This window comes from Drosophila simulans, chromosome 3L, assembly GCF_016746395.2.
Source record: "Drosophila simulans strain w501 chromosome 3L, Prin_Dsim_3.1, whole genome shotgun sequence".
Classification (NCBI taxonomy): Eukaryota; Metazoa; Arthropoda; class Insecta; order Diptera; family Drosophilidae; genus Drosophila; species Drosophila simulans.
This window is the reverse complement of record NC_052522.2, coordinates 5,448,248-5,459,525: the sequence shown is the minus strand read 5'-3', so window position 1 is coordinate 5,459,525 and position 11,278 is coordinate 5,448,248. Positions and strand designations below refer to the sequence as shown.

The window sequence follows — 11,278 nt, the reverse complement described above, 5'->3', positions numbered from 1 at the left end:
ATATATATATATGTAAATTCCAGGAGAATAGGTTCTATTTAAATATAAAAAAATCGGATTTCGAAGTAACAGTTCCCGCAACTATAAAAATATTTAAACAAGCTATTGCAGAAGTTTACCATTATTTAAATTTTATTTCATTATATCTACCACACTTTCCGTTTTTGGATACCGCTCAAATCATACAAATTCGCAAAAATCGAACAATATTATTTGTATAAGTTATCGCCCGCCTCTTACTCATTTTTACATATTTGTGCTTGTCTCTCGTTTACAGTTTATGTATATAATGTATAATTTTTTCGATCGGTGTAAGTTATATGCTTGTTTGTATATACAGTTTTTGCACGTGCACACGACAGGGTAATTACAACCGATGTCAGCAGCTTCCGTTGGCTCAGCAACTCAGCAAGGATGCGCAGTGAATGTGTGGTTTGCCTTAGTTTTCTTTACAATTACGTTTTGTATAATATATTTATATATATATAACATATATGACTAATCGTAAGTTGCATTGACAAGTGGGGTGGATAGGGGTTATTTTTGATTTTAAGGGTAGGGCATTTGGGTGGCTTTCTTCATATAAACTAAATTCGTCTAAGCTTTAAAAACAAAACAAAAAACGCTTGAATACAATTACATTTCATAACCAAGAGAATTATGAAGGTAACATATAGGGGCTGAAAATAATGCAATGGGTATACTAGACACACAATCTTTGTTTCCTGGTCGGACTCACTCATCACTTGTATCACTGATCACTTGATTTCACCGACTTAGTCAAGCTATCCCTAATCCCTTATCTCCGCCTGCTCCTCAGACTTCTCCGATCTTCTAGGATGTAAAGCTGTAACAACGCGAACGTAATTCCGTAAAAAGGTAGTTATTATTAGCACTTTATCTTCGTTGACTATGACTACGGGGGTTCCTTTGCTTGGGAGTGAAAGATAAGCGGCGCCCTGCTGACCCTCTATCCATTCTCACATAGATGGCCCTCGCAGTTGCCCCAAAAGATGCAGTTCCCGACGCCACTGTAGCATATCAGGGATACGGCTGTGAGGAATACGAGGCTGCAGATGGTGCAGGGCTTTCGCTCCAGGAAGAATCCGACCAGGTAGAGGACTATGAACATCACGTGCGTTTCCATCAGGGCCGGATTCGTGGGTTTCGGTATCAGTAGTACGGGCAGCAGGCATTGTAGGCAATACATTCTGTGTGCGGTTGGGTGGGTGGGTGTGTTGTTCTTGCTGTTTCTGCTTGGGATCTATTTGCGTGTGCGTTGACGTGGTCTTCCGCGCGGCCTGCAAGTGTCCCAGGATGCCCCCGGGGGTCGAGGTTAGTCTTAATTGTTCTATAATTACTATCATTCGTAGTCCTGGGCAAAGACCACAAACGTCACCAGAACGCGGATCTGTTGTCCCAGCTCTGGGACGGGTCGCTGCTCTGCGGGATTACCTCCGATTGGGCCTCCTGGCGCTGACCTCTCGGTTTTTGGGTCGTTTAGGTTCTCGTTTGTTGTGCGTCGTTTTAAATCATCACATATTTACCAAAATTTACTTGTCTGGGCCTATCGGGCCCTATCGATAAGCCTTTGTGGCTCTGAGGGGCAGAGTGACCAGTTGCCCGATACCGATATGTTGGAACTGGTGGTTCCGCGGAACCACAAACTACCGCCTAAATTTGAATTCTTATTTCTTTCTTTCTTTAAAAAATAATTATACATTTTAAGAAATTGTTTATTAAACAAATGCAAACAAAAGTAGTTGAAATAAAATTAATTTCGAAAAAACAAAACAGAACAACTGTCTTTCTATGTATACATATAACTGTACTTTCACTTTTCTTTTTCATCGGAAGTCTTTTTTTTGTGCACGACATTAGCTCGCATCGATATGCAATTTACATCTAAACATAATACATGCAATAATATTTATGTACACATAAATGAACCGACGTATGGCAGCGGTTGATACATACAAATTAATTTAATTATGTATTCCAGTACAGGGTGTTATCATAGATCGAAGGATCTGTAGCCAGTGGTACCAGGAATATCCATCCAACAAATCCAGCTAAGTAGAGAACAATGGCCACAACTCGTCGCCAGAGATCCTGCTGCCACAGATCTTGCAGATCCGGCAGACCCATGTGGTTGCAAAACGCGTGCACCAAGATGGGAGCCACCACGTGGCCTGTACGGGCAAATAGAAAGGCGGAATAGAAGCCAAACAGCGTGGTGTATATGAACTGGAACAGTCCAATCAATAGGGCACTGCTCAAATTCACGCCTAAGCTCAGGCGTTCGGCTATGTGATGCAAGTGGGCCACTCCGAAGAAAAGCGGCGTTATGAAAACGGCGACTGGGGGCGAAAAGCTCTGCAGGATCAGGGGCATCATGCAGGCTCGGAAGACGAACTCCTCGCTCAGCGGTGCCATCACATGGTTGCGCACCCAGATGATGCTCCCAAATGATCCCTTCCAGTAGTCCAGATCTGTAATTCAAGTCTAGCAGTGAGAAGGGACTGATAGGCATAGGTGTATTTATCAGTACCAAAGTAGGAGCGCACGGACTCGTTCTGCATGTTGACAAAGATGGGTCCCAGGAAGAGCAGCACCGTCAGGGCGTATGGTATCACAACAGCCTGCCACAATCCCTCCAAGCGCAGACCGAGCAGCTTGGGAAACGGTACCCGGCTGAGCAGCTCCGGCGATGAGAAGAAGTAGACGAAGAACGGGGCTGCCAGCATCACCATGGACACACTGGCGAATCTTCTCTTAACCGTGGTTGGATGATCCCGGTTGTGTTTGGTGCTCCAAATGTAGAGGCTACCCACGTACAGAACAGCCAGCACGAAGCAACAGGTCACCGAAGTGGCCACCGGGATCTGGGGCAATGATTCGTGGACTACATTTTCTTGCATGGTGACTTCGGTTACCGTCTCACTCAGGTTTTTCATTCAATTTGTGCTATTCGTCATTCTTCGCTGACCATTAGCGGAAAAAAAGTACACAATAACAGCTGATTTTCAGCTGACTGCAGAAGTAAGACCATTGCTTTGTGTGAACTAGTTCAAGATGGTATTGAAACTTGGTATATTTCTATCACCGTGGGATGTAGTCGTGCTTCTTGGTCACATTGTGCAGTGATAAGCATCGTGGAACGGCGGCGATTTTCGGTTGTGTTTTTAAACTAAATTTGCCGACAAAGTTACGAAAATAAATTTATACCAAGTTAGCCAAGGTATTCAGTTACTACCGCAGAGCAGCCAAGATGTCGTTCCTACTGAGAGCAGTCACCACAGCCCGTCACATCGTTCATAAGGTTTCCTCGCACTCACATTCCTCTATGTCCCAACTCTTGGAAAAGAGAAGTTGAAGTGACCTTTGTCTTGGCTTTGTTTATCTTTCGATGCTAGGTTCCCGTGCGCAACCTGAATCTGCTGGAGTTCCAGAGCAAGGATCTCCTCCAAAAGTATGGAGTGGCCATCCAGCAATTCAAGGTCTTGGATAACTCCAAGGCAGATGCCGAGGTCGTCAAGACTTTTGGTAAGTGGAGGAAGTGACCATGCCGGTGTTTATGTAATCTTTGGGCTAATTGATGTTAAATGCCGTGTTTCTGTGTTTCAGAGTGCCCGGAATACGTGGTGAAGGCGCAGATTCTCGCCGGTGGGCGTGGCAAGGGAACTTTCGACAACGGATTCAAGGGCGGCGTCCATATCACCACCAAGTAATATATATTAGGTCTTTTCCGGCTATTCACATTCAAATTTTATCTAAAAAATTAATATTAGAGTCTGTTTTCTATTTATGTTCTACAAAATCATTTGTATATACGATTAATCTTATCATTCTGCCCATATTGAAAATGATAAAAGCTTGTGAAAGCCAGAGTGTACCTTAAAAACACAAGTGATAAGACCAGCTTATACTAATAATTTATTATCATTTCGGCAGCAAGAGCGAGGTGCTCTCGCTTACCCAGCAGATGATTGGAAACCGACTGATAACAAAACAAACGCCCAAATCGGGAATTCTGGTCAACAAGGTCATGGTGGCACGCAGTATCAACATTACTCGCGAGACATATCTCTGCATCTTGCTGGACCGCGAGCACAATGGACCCGTGTTGATTGCCTCGCCTGCCGGTGGCATGGATATCGAGGCGGTGGCCGAGGAAACGCCTGAGAAAATTAAGACTGTTCCGCTAGACATTGACAAGCCCATTCCGGAGTCGACGCTCTTGGAGGTGGCCAAGTTCTTGGAGTTCAAGGGAGACTCTGTGAAGCGTTGTGCCGAGGAAATTCAGAAACTCTATACTCTCTTCAAAGCTGTGGATGCCGTGCAGATCGAGATCAACCCGCTGGCGGAGACGGATAAGGGAGAAGTCATCTCCGTTGATGCCAAGCTCAACTTTGACGACAATGCTCAGTTCCGTCAGAAGGATATTTTCTCCATGGACGTCACCGAGGAGGAATCCGATCCCCGGGAAGTGGAGGCGGCCAAGTACAATCTGAACTACGTCGCCATGGATGGCAACATTGGCTGCTTGGTAAATGGTGCTGGCCTGGCCATGGCCACCATGGATATCATCAAGCTGAATGGAGGCGAGCCCGCTAACTTCCTTGACGTCGGCGGTGGCGTCAAGGAGGATCAGGTGGCCAAAGCCTTCGAGATCCTCACAGCTGACCCTAAAGTCAAGGGAATCCTGGTCAATGTCTTTGGCGGCATTGTCAATTGTGCCACCATTGCCAATGGCATTGTGGCTGCTTCCAAGAAGCTGCAACTGAATGTTCCACTGGTCGTGCGACTGGAGGGCACCAATGTGAATCAGGCTCGCGAGATCCTAAAGAATTCGGGCCTGCCCATTCAGACTGCCAGTGACTTGGATGATGCCGCCCACAAGGCTGTGGCTGCCCTTAATTAGGGGAATGATTGAGGAGAGCATGTCTTCCAGAATGAAACGACGCTCATTAGCATTTACAACGGTTGGGCCTTTTAAATATAAGTTTTTATCGACAATATAACCAAAATATGTTATATTCTATTAAAAAAATTTATTTAATTTTAGAAGTATGTTCAACATCTGGAAAAAATTAACTAAAGTTAAAAAATTAACAATTTAAATAATTTTTTTTTTGGTATTTATTGGCGCCGTTGCATTTGGTATTTATTTTGTCGCCCCATGGTTTTTTGCTGTGTAACCACGGCGGTCACACTGCAGTCCACACCCAAACAGCAAACCAAACAAACATTTCCCCAGGAAACCAGCGAAATTCCAATAGAATTTCCCACTCAAAGGATGCAAAAACCATCCCACTTCGCACGCGAGGATTCCCAGGAGCACCTGCCCACCAGCCACACCCAAAACACAGTGAACATGAAGAGGCGCACACTATCCGGAAGTTGTGGCGTTGGCGTCTTCGTGTTCGCCTTTGCCTTCATCGTGATTGCATTTGCAACGCCCAGTTGGTTGGTCAGTGATTACCGCATCACGGGTGCCAAGCTGGATCGCCTGGGACTGTGGGTGCACTGCTTCCGGTCGCTGCCGGACGTGAACGACGACAGCCAGCGGAGGTTCTTCGTGGGCTGCCGTTGGGTGTATGACCCATTTACCACGGGCTACGATGAGATCCGTGGATTCCTGCTGCCCGCCTTCATGATAGCCACTCAGTTCTTCTACACTCTGGCCTTCATCGGGATGTTGGTGTCTGCCATCGGAGTACTGGTCTTCATCCTGTGCGCTGGTCCGGATCAAAAGCACTTCATTACGCTCATTAAATCGTTGGGATATGTGCTTCTCGGTGCTGGAGTAAGTGCGGCCATTGCAGTGATCGTATTCGCTGGATTTGGCAACCGGAATGGCTGGATGCCGGAGCATGCGAACAATTGGTTTGGCTGGTCCTTTATCCTGGCATGTGTGGGTACTGTGTTAACCCTGGTGGCGTCTACTTTGTTCCTCAGTGAAGCCCACGTGCAGCACAAGAAGAGAATTCAGTTCAAGGAATCTCAGACGCGATTTGAGCTGGTGCGCGGATAGTCGACGGTAAGTACTTGACTATATCCAAGTCAGGGTCGGTCGCTTAACCTTCTTGCATTGTCTCTTTTTAGCCGTGGCATCTGGCACACTTGCACCAAGGAAAACACAAGCCAACCAAGAGGAAAACAAAACAAAAACATTCCGTCCCCTCCAAGAATTCTCACCCTAAACATTACAGTCGAACTTCTCTAAGGCGAAACATTCTAACTTACAGTTTCTGATAGTGCACGTTTTTAATGTTGTTTAATGTTTGGTTTTTTATTTAATTTAATGGTATCCATGTGCATAGGCAATTGTTAAAGTGTTCATGTCGGTAACATTCGTTTTTTGTTGGTTTAAATAGTTTAAAGAATTCTCCAACCGCTGAAAATAAGCAAGAAACTAAAAAGTTATATTTTAAAATTTTTAGCGACCAAAGTTATTTTGGATAACAAATATTTTTCGCCATATATTCATCGCTTCTCACATACATAAACAAATTAATTTTAGTTCAGAGAAGTTCGACTGTACTCGTAGTTTTTAATTTAAAAAGTTTATGCAATTGACGTCCGCACCGACTCACAAGCTTTCAGTTTTTGGTACTTATAATCATCCATCCAATCGACCAGATCAGTTCCAAGAGAAGACTGAATGTTTTTCCGAATGAAAACCAGAACCAAGCACATCAAACGAAGACGCTCAAACAGATGACTCATGTTCACGTAGAGTATTCTACAGTATTTGCATATCAATTTTCGCTCAATTAACGCCCAGACACAACAGCATACCCCTCCGCAATTGTACGTTTTTTGTTTTAGAAAAAGTCGCAGGCTAGTCGGAACTAGCATCGAAATATTACACTCGTGCCTTAATTAGATAGAACTATTATGGTGTAGTTCGTAGTGCCTGAAAACAAATTGTTGTTATAAACATACCTGAACGACTGACCTGCGACTAACCATAGAGATCATTGAATTGCATAAACTTCAGCTAAGCTAGTGCCTTAATTAAGTGACCCAGAGAAAGGTAAGCGAAACTCCGCCCATTAGTTTTAAGAACAAAACATTCCCTTTTGAACTCGAATATTCCGCACAAGTTACCTTCTTTTAAAGGTAACAATTAGGTCTGTATTAATAATCCGTCCTTTGCACTTGTACTTGTATTTGTATTTGTAGCATGTTCTTAACCGAGAATTTAGCAATGTATTAAAGCAATACATACGTCTTTTACCCTCCCATATACAATAATATGTGTAACATTTTTATGTACAAACGACTTTTAGCTAAAGCGAAGAATAATAAAGTTTTTATTGTATACAACAGCTGAATGCATCTTTAGAGCGGGTTCAAGGCAGCTGGGGTCCAAAATGAGATCCGAAACAATGAATCTCCTCGCCAGTCAGCTTGGTGCATTCGACTTAGTTTTCCCATGGCGTTTGCATTTTGGGAAACCCGAACAAACTTTTCGCTGTCAGCTTTTGTTGCCGTTGAGGCAACTGGTCGGATATGCATCAGTTTGTTTGCAGTAACAACTGATATGCCAACCGATTGTGGGCTGCACCATGTGTCAACCCGGCGATTTCGAAGCTGCCTTTTTGTGTCGGGTTATTTGTTAATGATTGATGAAATAAGGTTATCTTAACGCATATCATTGGACTTTATAATGCGTACAAATTGTAATAGTTCATCATATTTCGTGGTGACCTTTGATACCATAGTCTATTTAGAATAGCATATGCACATATAAGGTTTTGATTGAATTATATTCAACTTTATACTATTGACAAGGCTACTTTCAAGTCTTAAGTTTTTCGAAATACTTGATTAATGGTGCATGGAGTAAAAGATTTAATGTGCGAAGCTTCGGCCTTACGAACGTTCCAAAAACCCACAAAACTATTAGATCATTTTGTCAGCAATATCTGACTCGACTCAAGCTCTTAAAAAGTCTTTTAAATGGTAACCATAACAAATTGAAATATATTAATTTGCCTGGCTTATAAAGGCATAATTAGCAAGGCAGGTGGTGAGAAATATCGATCTAAAAAAACCCCACCCACGATCTTAAATCCCGACTTGGCAATGACATTCAGGGAATGGAAGAGACAGCAAGAAAAATGTATCTTTTAAGCGATTGTGAGGACTTGCTGAAGCGTGAAATCTGTTCGAAGATAGTTCGGATTGATGGATGGATTGGCGCGCACACTCGCTACAGATCTGATTAGCGAATAATCCAAGTCACTTCAAACCGGATGCTTGGATGCTCGGATGCCTCATGACTGACTCGCTTGGAATAGCCTTGGTCGAGGAAACTGCACTGAAATATGTGCTAAACGCAAATTTATTTACGGATTTTATTATGGCCACCAAATCGAGAGTGCGGAGGCTTCGCATTCACTTTTTGGTGACCTCACTCACCGTTAGATTGACAAACAAATCGGCTTACTGCACTCGTTACACGGAACGGATTAAGAACTTCGGCTTAAGCCAACTGACTGTGTGAGAATTTTCGAGCTTTTGCCGCACGGATTTCTCGATCACGGCTCTTCTGCTTCGCGTTTTGAATTTGATTGACGGACAGCTTCGAAATCCCCTGTTGGGAGCAGTTTGCTGATTACAAGTGATTTAAGAGACAGACTAATTATAAATGTTCATGGGAAATTGGCGTGGACAAAAAGCGCTGATTATACGAACTGTGGCTTAACTAATTTATACACGAATGCTCATATCTACGGCTAACTTAAAACCAATATATATTAATTCAATACATTTTATTGGAAAAAATAGGAATTTAACTAAAGGAGAATAAATTGATGCTTAATTGGTTTTAAGAGGTTTCAAGATTTTCCATTTGCATAAAATGCTGCCATCACAGCGTACAGTAGAACACGATGAGAAGAACCAGAATCCGAAGACGAGGCTTCATTAACAAAGGCAACATACCTGTTCTTAGGCGCTGGCCAAAGATTAATTGCCATCGCTTTGGCCACAAAGAAACATTTTGCATAATATTTTCAATCAAATCGAGCGTCAATGAACGCTTATAAACATTGAAATTAAAAGTTATCGGCGGTATTTCGTCTTTTTTTGCGGGATGATTAGAAAACTTAAAATTGAAACTGAGAGTTGGGGTCCGCGATTACGCAAAGGTCTCAAAAATAAACTGTTTATAATCAATAAGCATAAGCGAAGCCATTAGATTGATTACTATTTGCCACACGCAAACTTTCCTCAAAACCACTCTTTTTTCGAAGTTGGAGTGCGGCTGCTGGTCATCAATAAATATTGATTGAGACGTGAAGGTCGGGCTTGGTTTGGTCTGGGCTCATTAAAAGTTTATGGACTTGTCGATTTTATTTTATAATCGAAATAGAACAACTTTATGCCACTTTACACAAAATGGTCTGAAGCGTTTAGAACGGCTTCTGCTGGATTAACCTTTCCAGCCGAATGGAATTAATCAATTTTAAGAGCTTTCCTTTATTGGTACTCTGATCGCAAATGCGGCTGTTTGAAATGCTCAGGATTTTGATAGATTTTCTTTCTTGGCCTATGACTTCTGCTGACGTGGCTAATTAATGGGGAATTTATTTGAATTCCTGTTTCGGTTATCCTAAACGAGATTAACATGCTTATAAAAGTTTCATAAGAGATGTGCGAAAAAAGCAAGTTTGCATCATGAATATGCAATCGAGAAGTTGGAACATTTCTTTATAGAGTTGAATGAATCTGATTGTCTGGTTTATATAAAAAGAGGTTCTTTGAAGCGAAACGAAAGCGGAAAGATAAAATGAAATAACTTGTATTTTTTTATATGTTTATACAGGCAACGATGATGTTTGACTTGAAAAAACCCCCACACTTTAAGGTTGATTTATGTGTTGCTAAGGATATTTATAGAATTCATTAATGTTCAATGAAAGTTCTTGCCGAAGTGAAGGTAAAAGTCTTTTCATAGAAATTTCAAATACGCTGATTTCTTTTCGTTCCTTCGCTGCTGCAGACTTTCGTTGAAAGTGAAAGCATTTCTAAGCAGATTAGCATTTGTGAAAAATTTCTTTGCCATTTCGCCACTCACGTGTGGGAAGTTTCATTCTCCCCTTGTCAGGTCAACTGCCATTCCCAAAATAACACATTAGCATCTTATAGACCACCCGCTAGGCTAACCATCTAAATTTTCGCCTCATAAGTGACACCACCTCTATAGATTAAGTATACGCGGCGTGCGTCAGACAGTTCCTTGAACTTCACATAGTCACCCAAAATAGACGAACGTGGCAAGGCGTCTGAGACAGTTTGGAGGCTTTGGGCTTAATGCGATGCTTAGTTATTATAGAATGTTATATCACAGCATAACCAGTATCATCTAGATGGCCATAATTCTGCCGGCCACAGATATTATCATTCAAATGGCCCGGACCAAAAATCACCAAGTGACCAATCCGGACGCCCTGCATTTGCGTCACCGAAATAGTGCTGACTTTATGGCCATTGGATTGGATGCTTTGAAGCTGGAGAAGATGGACAGTGCTCTATGCAAAACACATTTCATAACACTTTCAGATAAGAAACTTGTCTCGCATCTGAAAGAAAAGTCCTATTAACACTCCATGGCAGCTAAAACGAGTTCATGTTCTTCAAACTAAACTACAAATTTGGAATTCTAATTTATGCACACACATTTTGCCCGAATCAAATCAGCCAATTTTTGCAAATAAAACCAGCTACCAAACGAACATCGATTAAAATCAACAAAAATATAGAGAATGTGGTTTTCTGGTCCGCCCATCGTAAAAGTTCAGTTGTTTGGTTGGCGATTCTTGATTGCTCCCTCGAATTTGTATATTTTGCAAGATTTTTTTATGATCTGATTTAAAGTGAGCTTTGTGTGCTAATGACGAACCAGAGAATGGATCAAAGTTACCTAATTGAATTATTTGCATGCTAATTTCTGTTTTCCCTCCTCCAAATAGATCGTAAAATGTTTGCTGTTGTTTTATGCATATTTGTCTTTTGCTACCCATTAATATCAAAATGTGACACCTGAGCTGGGAAATACATATATATCAATTTCTGGGCCCACTGTCTTTACTTTAGCTTATATTAATCGCTGTTTTTATTTGTGCGAAGCTTCAATGCCACTGTTTTATTTTGCGCTCTTTTTTGCTTAGTTTTAATTCCTTTTAAAGCGATTTTGGGCTTGTATTTCCTGGCCAGAAAATTATGTCTGCAACGCATTATTTGTCGATAAATCACAAGAGAT

The 11,278-nt window shown here is 42.0% G+C and overlaps 4 protein-coding genes across 4 annotated transcripts; 2 read left to right on the top strand and 2 right to left on the bottom strand.

Annotated features, from left to right (window-relative positions):
* Positions 1-110: 110 nt before the first annotated feature.
* On the bottom strand, positions 111-1,619 carry LOC6736888 (bladder cancer-associated protein). The gene is made up of 2 exons (XM_016170899.3): positions 1,456-1,619; positions 111-1,301 (listed from the first exon to the last, which is right to left on the bottom strand). The coding sequence occupies exon 2, from the start codon at positions 1,208-1,210 to the stop codon at positions 971-973; it is 240 nt and encodes a 79-aa protein (XP_016030535.1). The 5' UTR covers positions 1,211-1,301; positions 1,456-1,619; the 3' UTR covers positions 111-970.
* Positions 1,620-1,966: 347 nt separating this feature from the next.
* Positions 1,967-3,057, bottom strand: LOC6736887 (CAAX prenyl protease 2). Its single transcript, XM_002083704.4, has 2 exons — positions 2,552-3,057; positions 1,967-2,492 (listed from the first exon to the last, which is right to left on the bottom strand). The coding sequence occupies exons 1-2, from the start codon at positions 2,955-2,957 to the stop codon at positions 1,990-1,992; spliced, it is 909 nt and encodes a 302-aa protein (XP_002083740.1). The 5' UTR covers positions 2,958-3,057; the 3' UTR covers positions 1,967-1,989.
* Positions 3,058-3,102: 45 nt separating this feature from the next.
* On the top strand, positions 3,103-5,067 carry LOC6736886 (succinate--CoA ligase [GDP-forming] subunit beta, mitochondrial). The gene is made up of 4 exons (XM_002083703.4): positions 3,103-3,322; positions 3,417-3,546; positions 3,628-3,727; positions 3,955-5,067. The coding sequence occupies exons 1-4, from the start codon at positions 3,272-3,274 to the stop codon at positions 4,922-4,924; spliced, it is 1,251 nt and encodes a 416-aa protein (XP_002083739.1). The 5' UTR covers positions 3,103-3,271; the 3' UTR covers positions 4,925-5,067.
* A 119-nt stretch (positions 5,068-5,186) lies between these two features.
* Positions 5,187-7,337, top strand: LOC6736885. The gene is made up of 2 exons (XM_016170141.3): positions 5,187-6,043; positions 6,109-7,337. The coding sequence occupies exon 1, from the start codon at positions 5,300-5,302 to the stop codon at positions 6,035-6,037; it is 738 nt and encodes a 245-aa protein (XP_016030534.1). The 5' UTR covers positions 5,187-5,299; the 3' UTR covers positions 6,038-6,043; positions 6,109-7,337.
* The last annotated feature ends 3,941 nt before the right edge of the window (positions 7,338-11,278 follow it).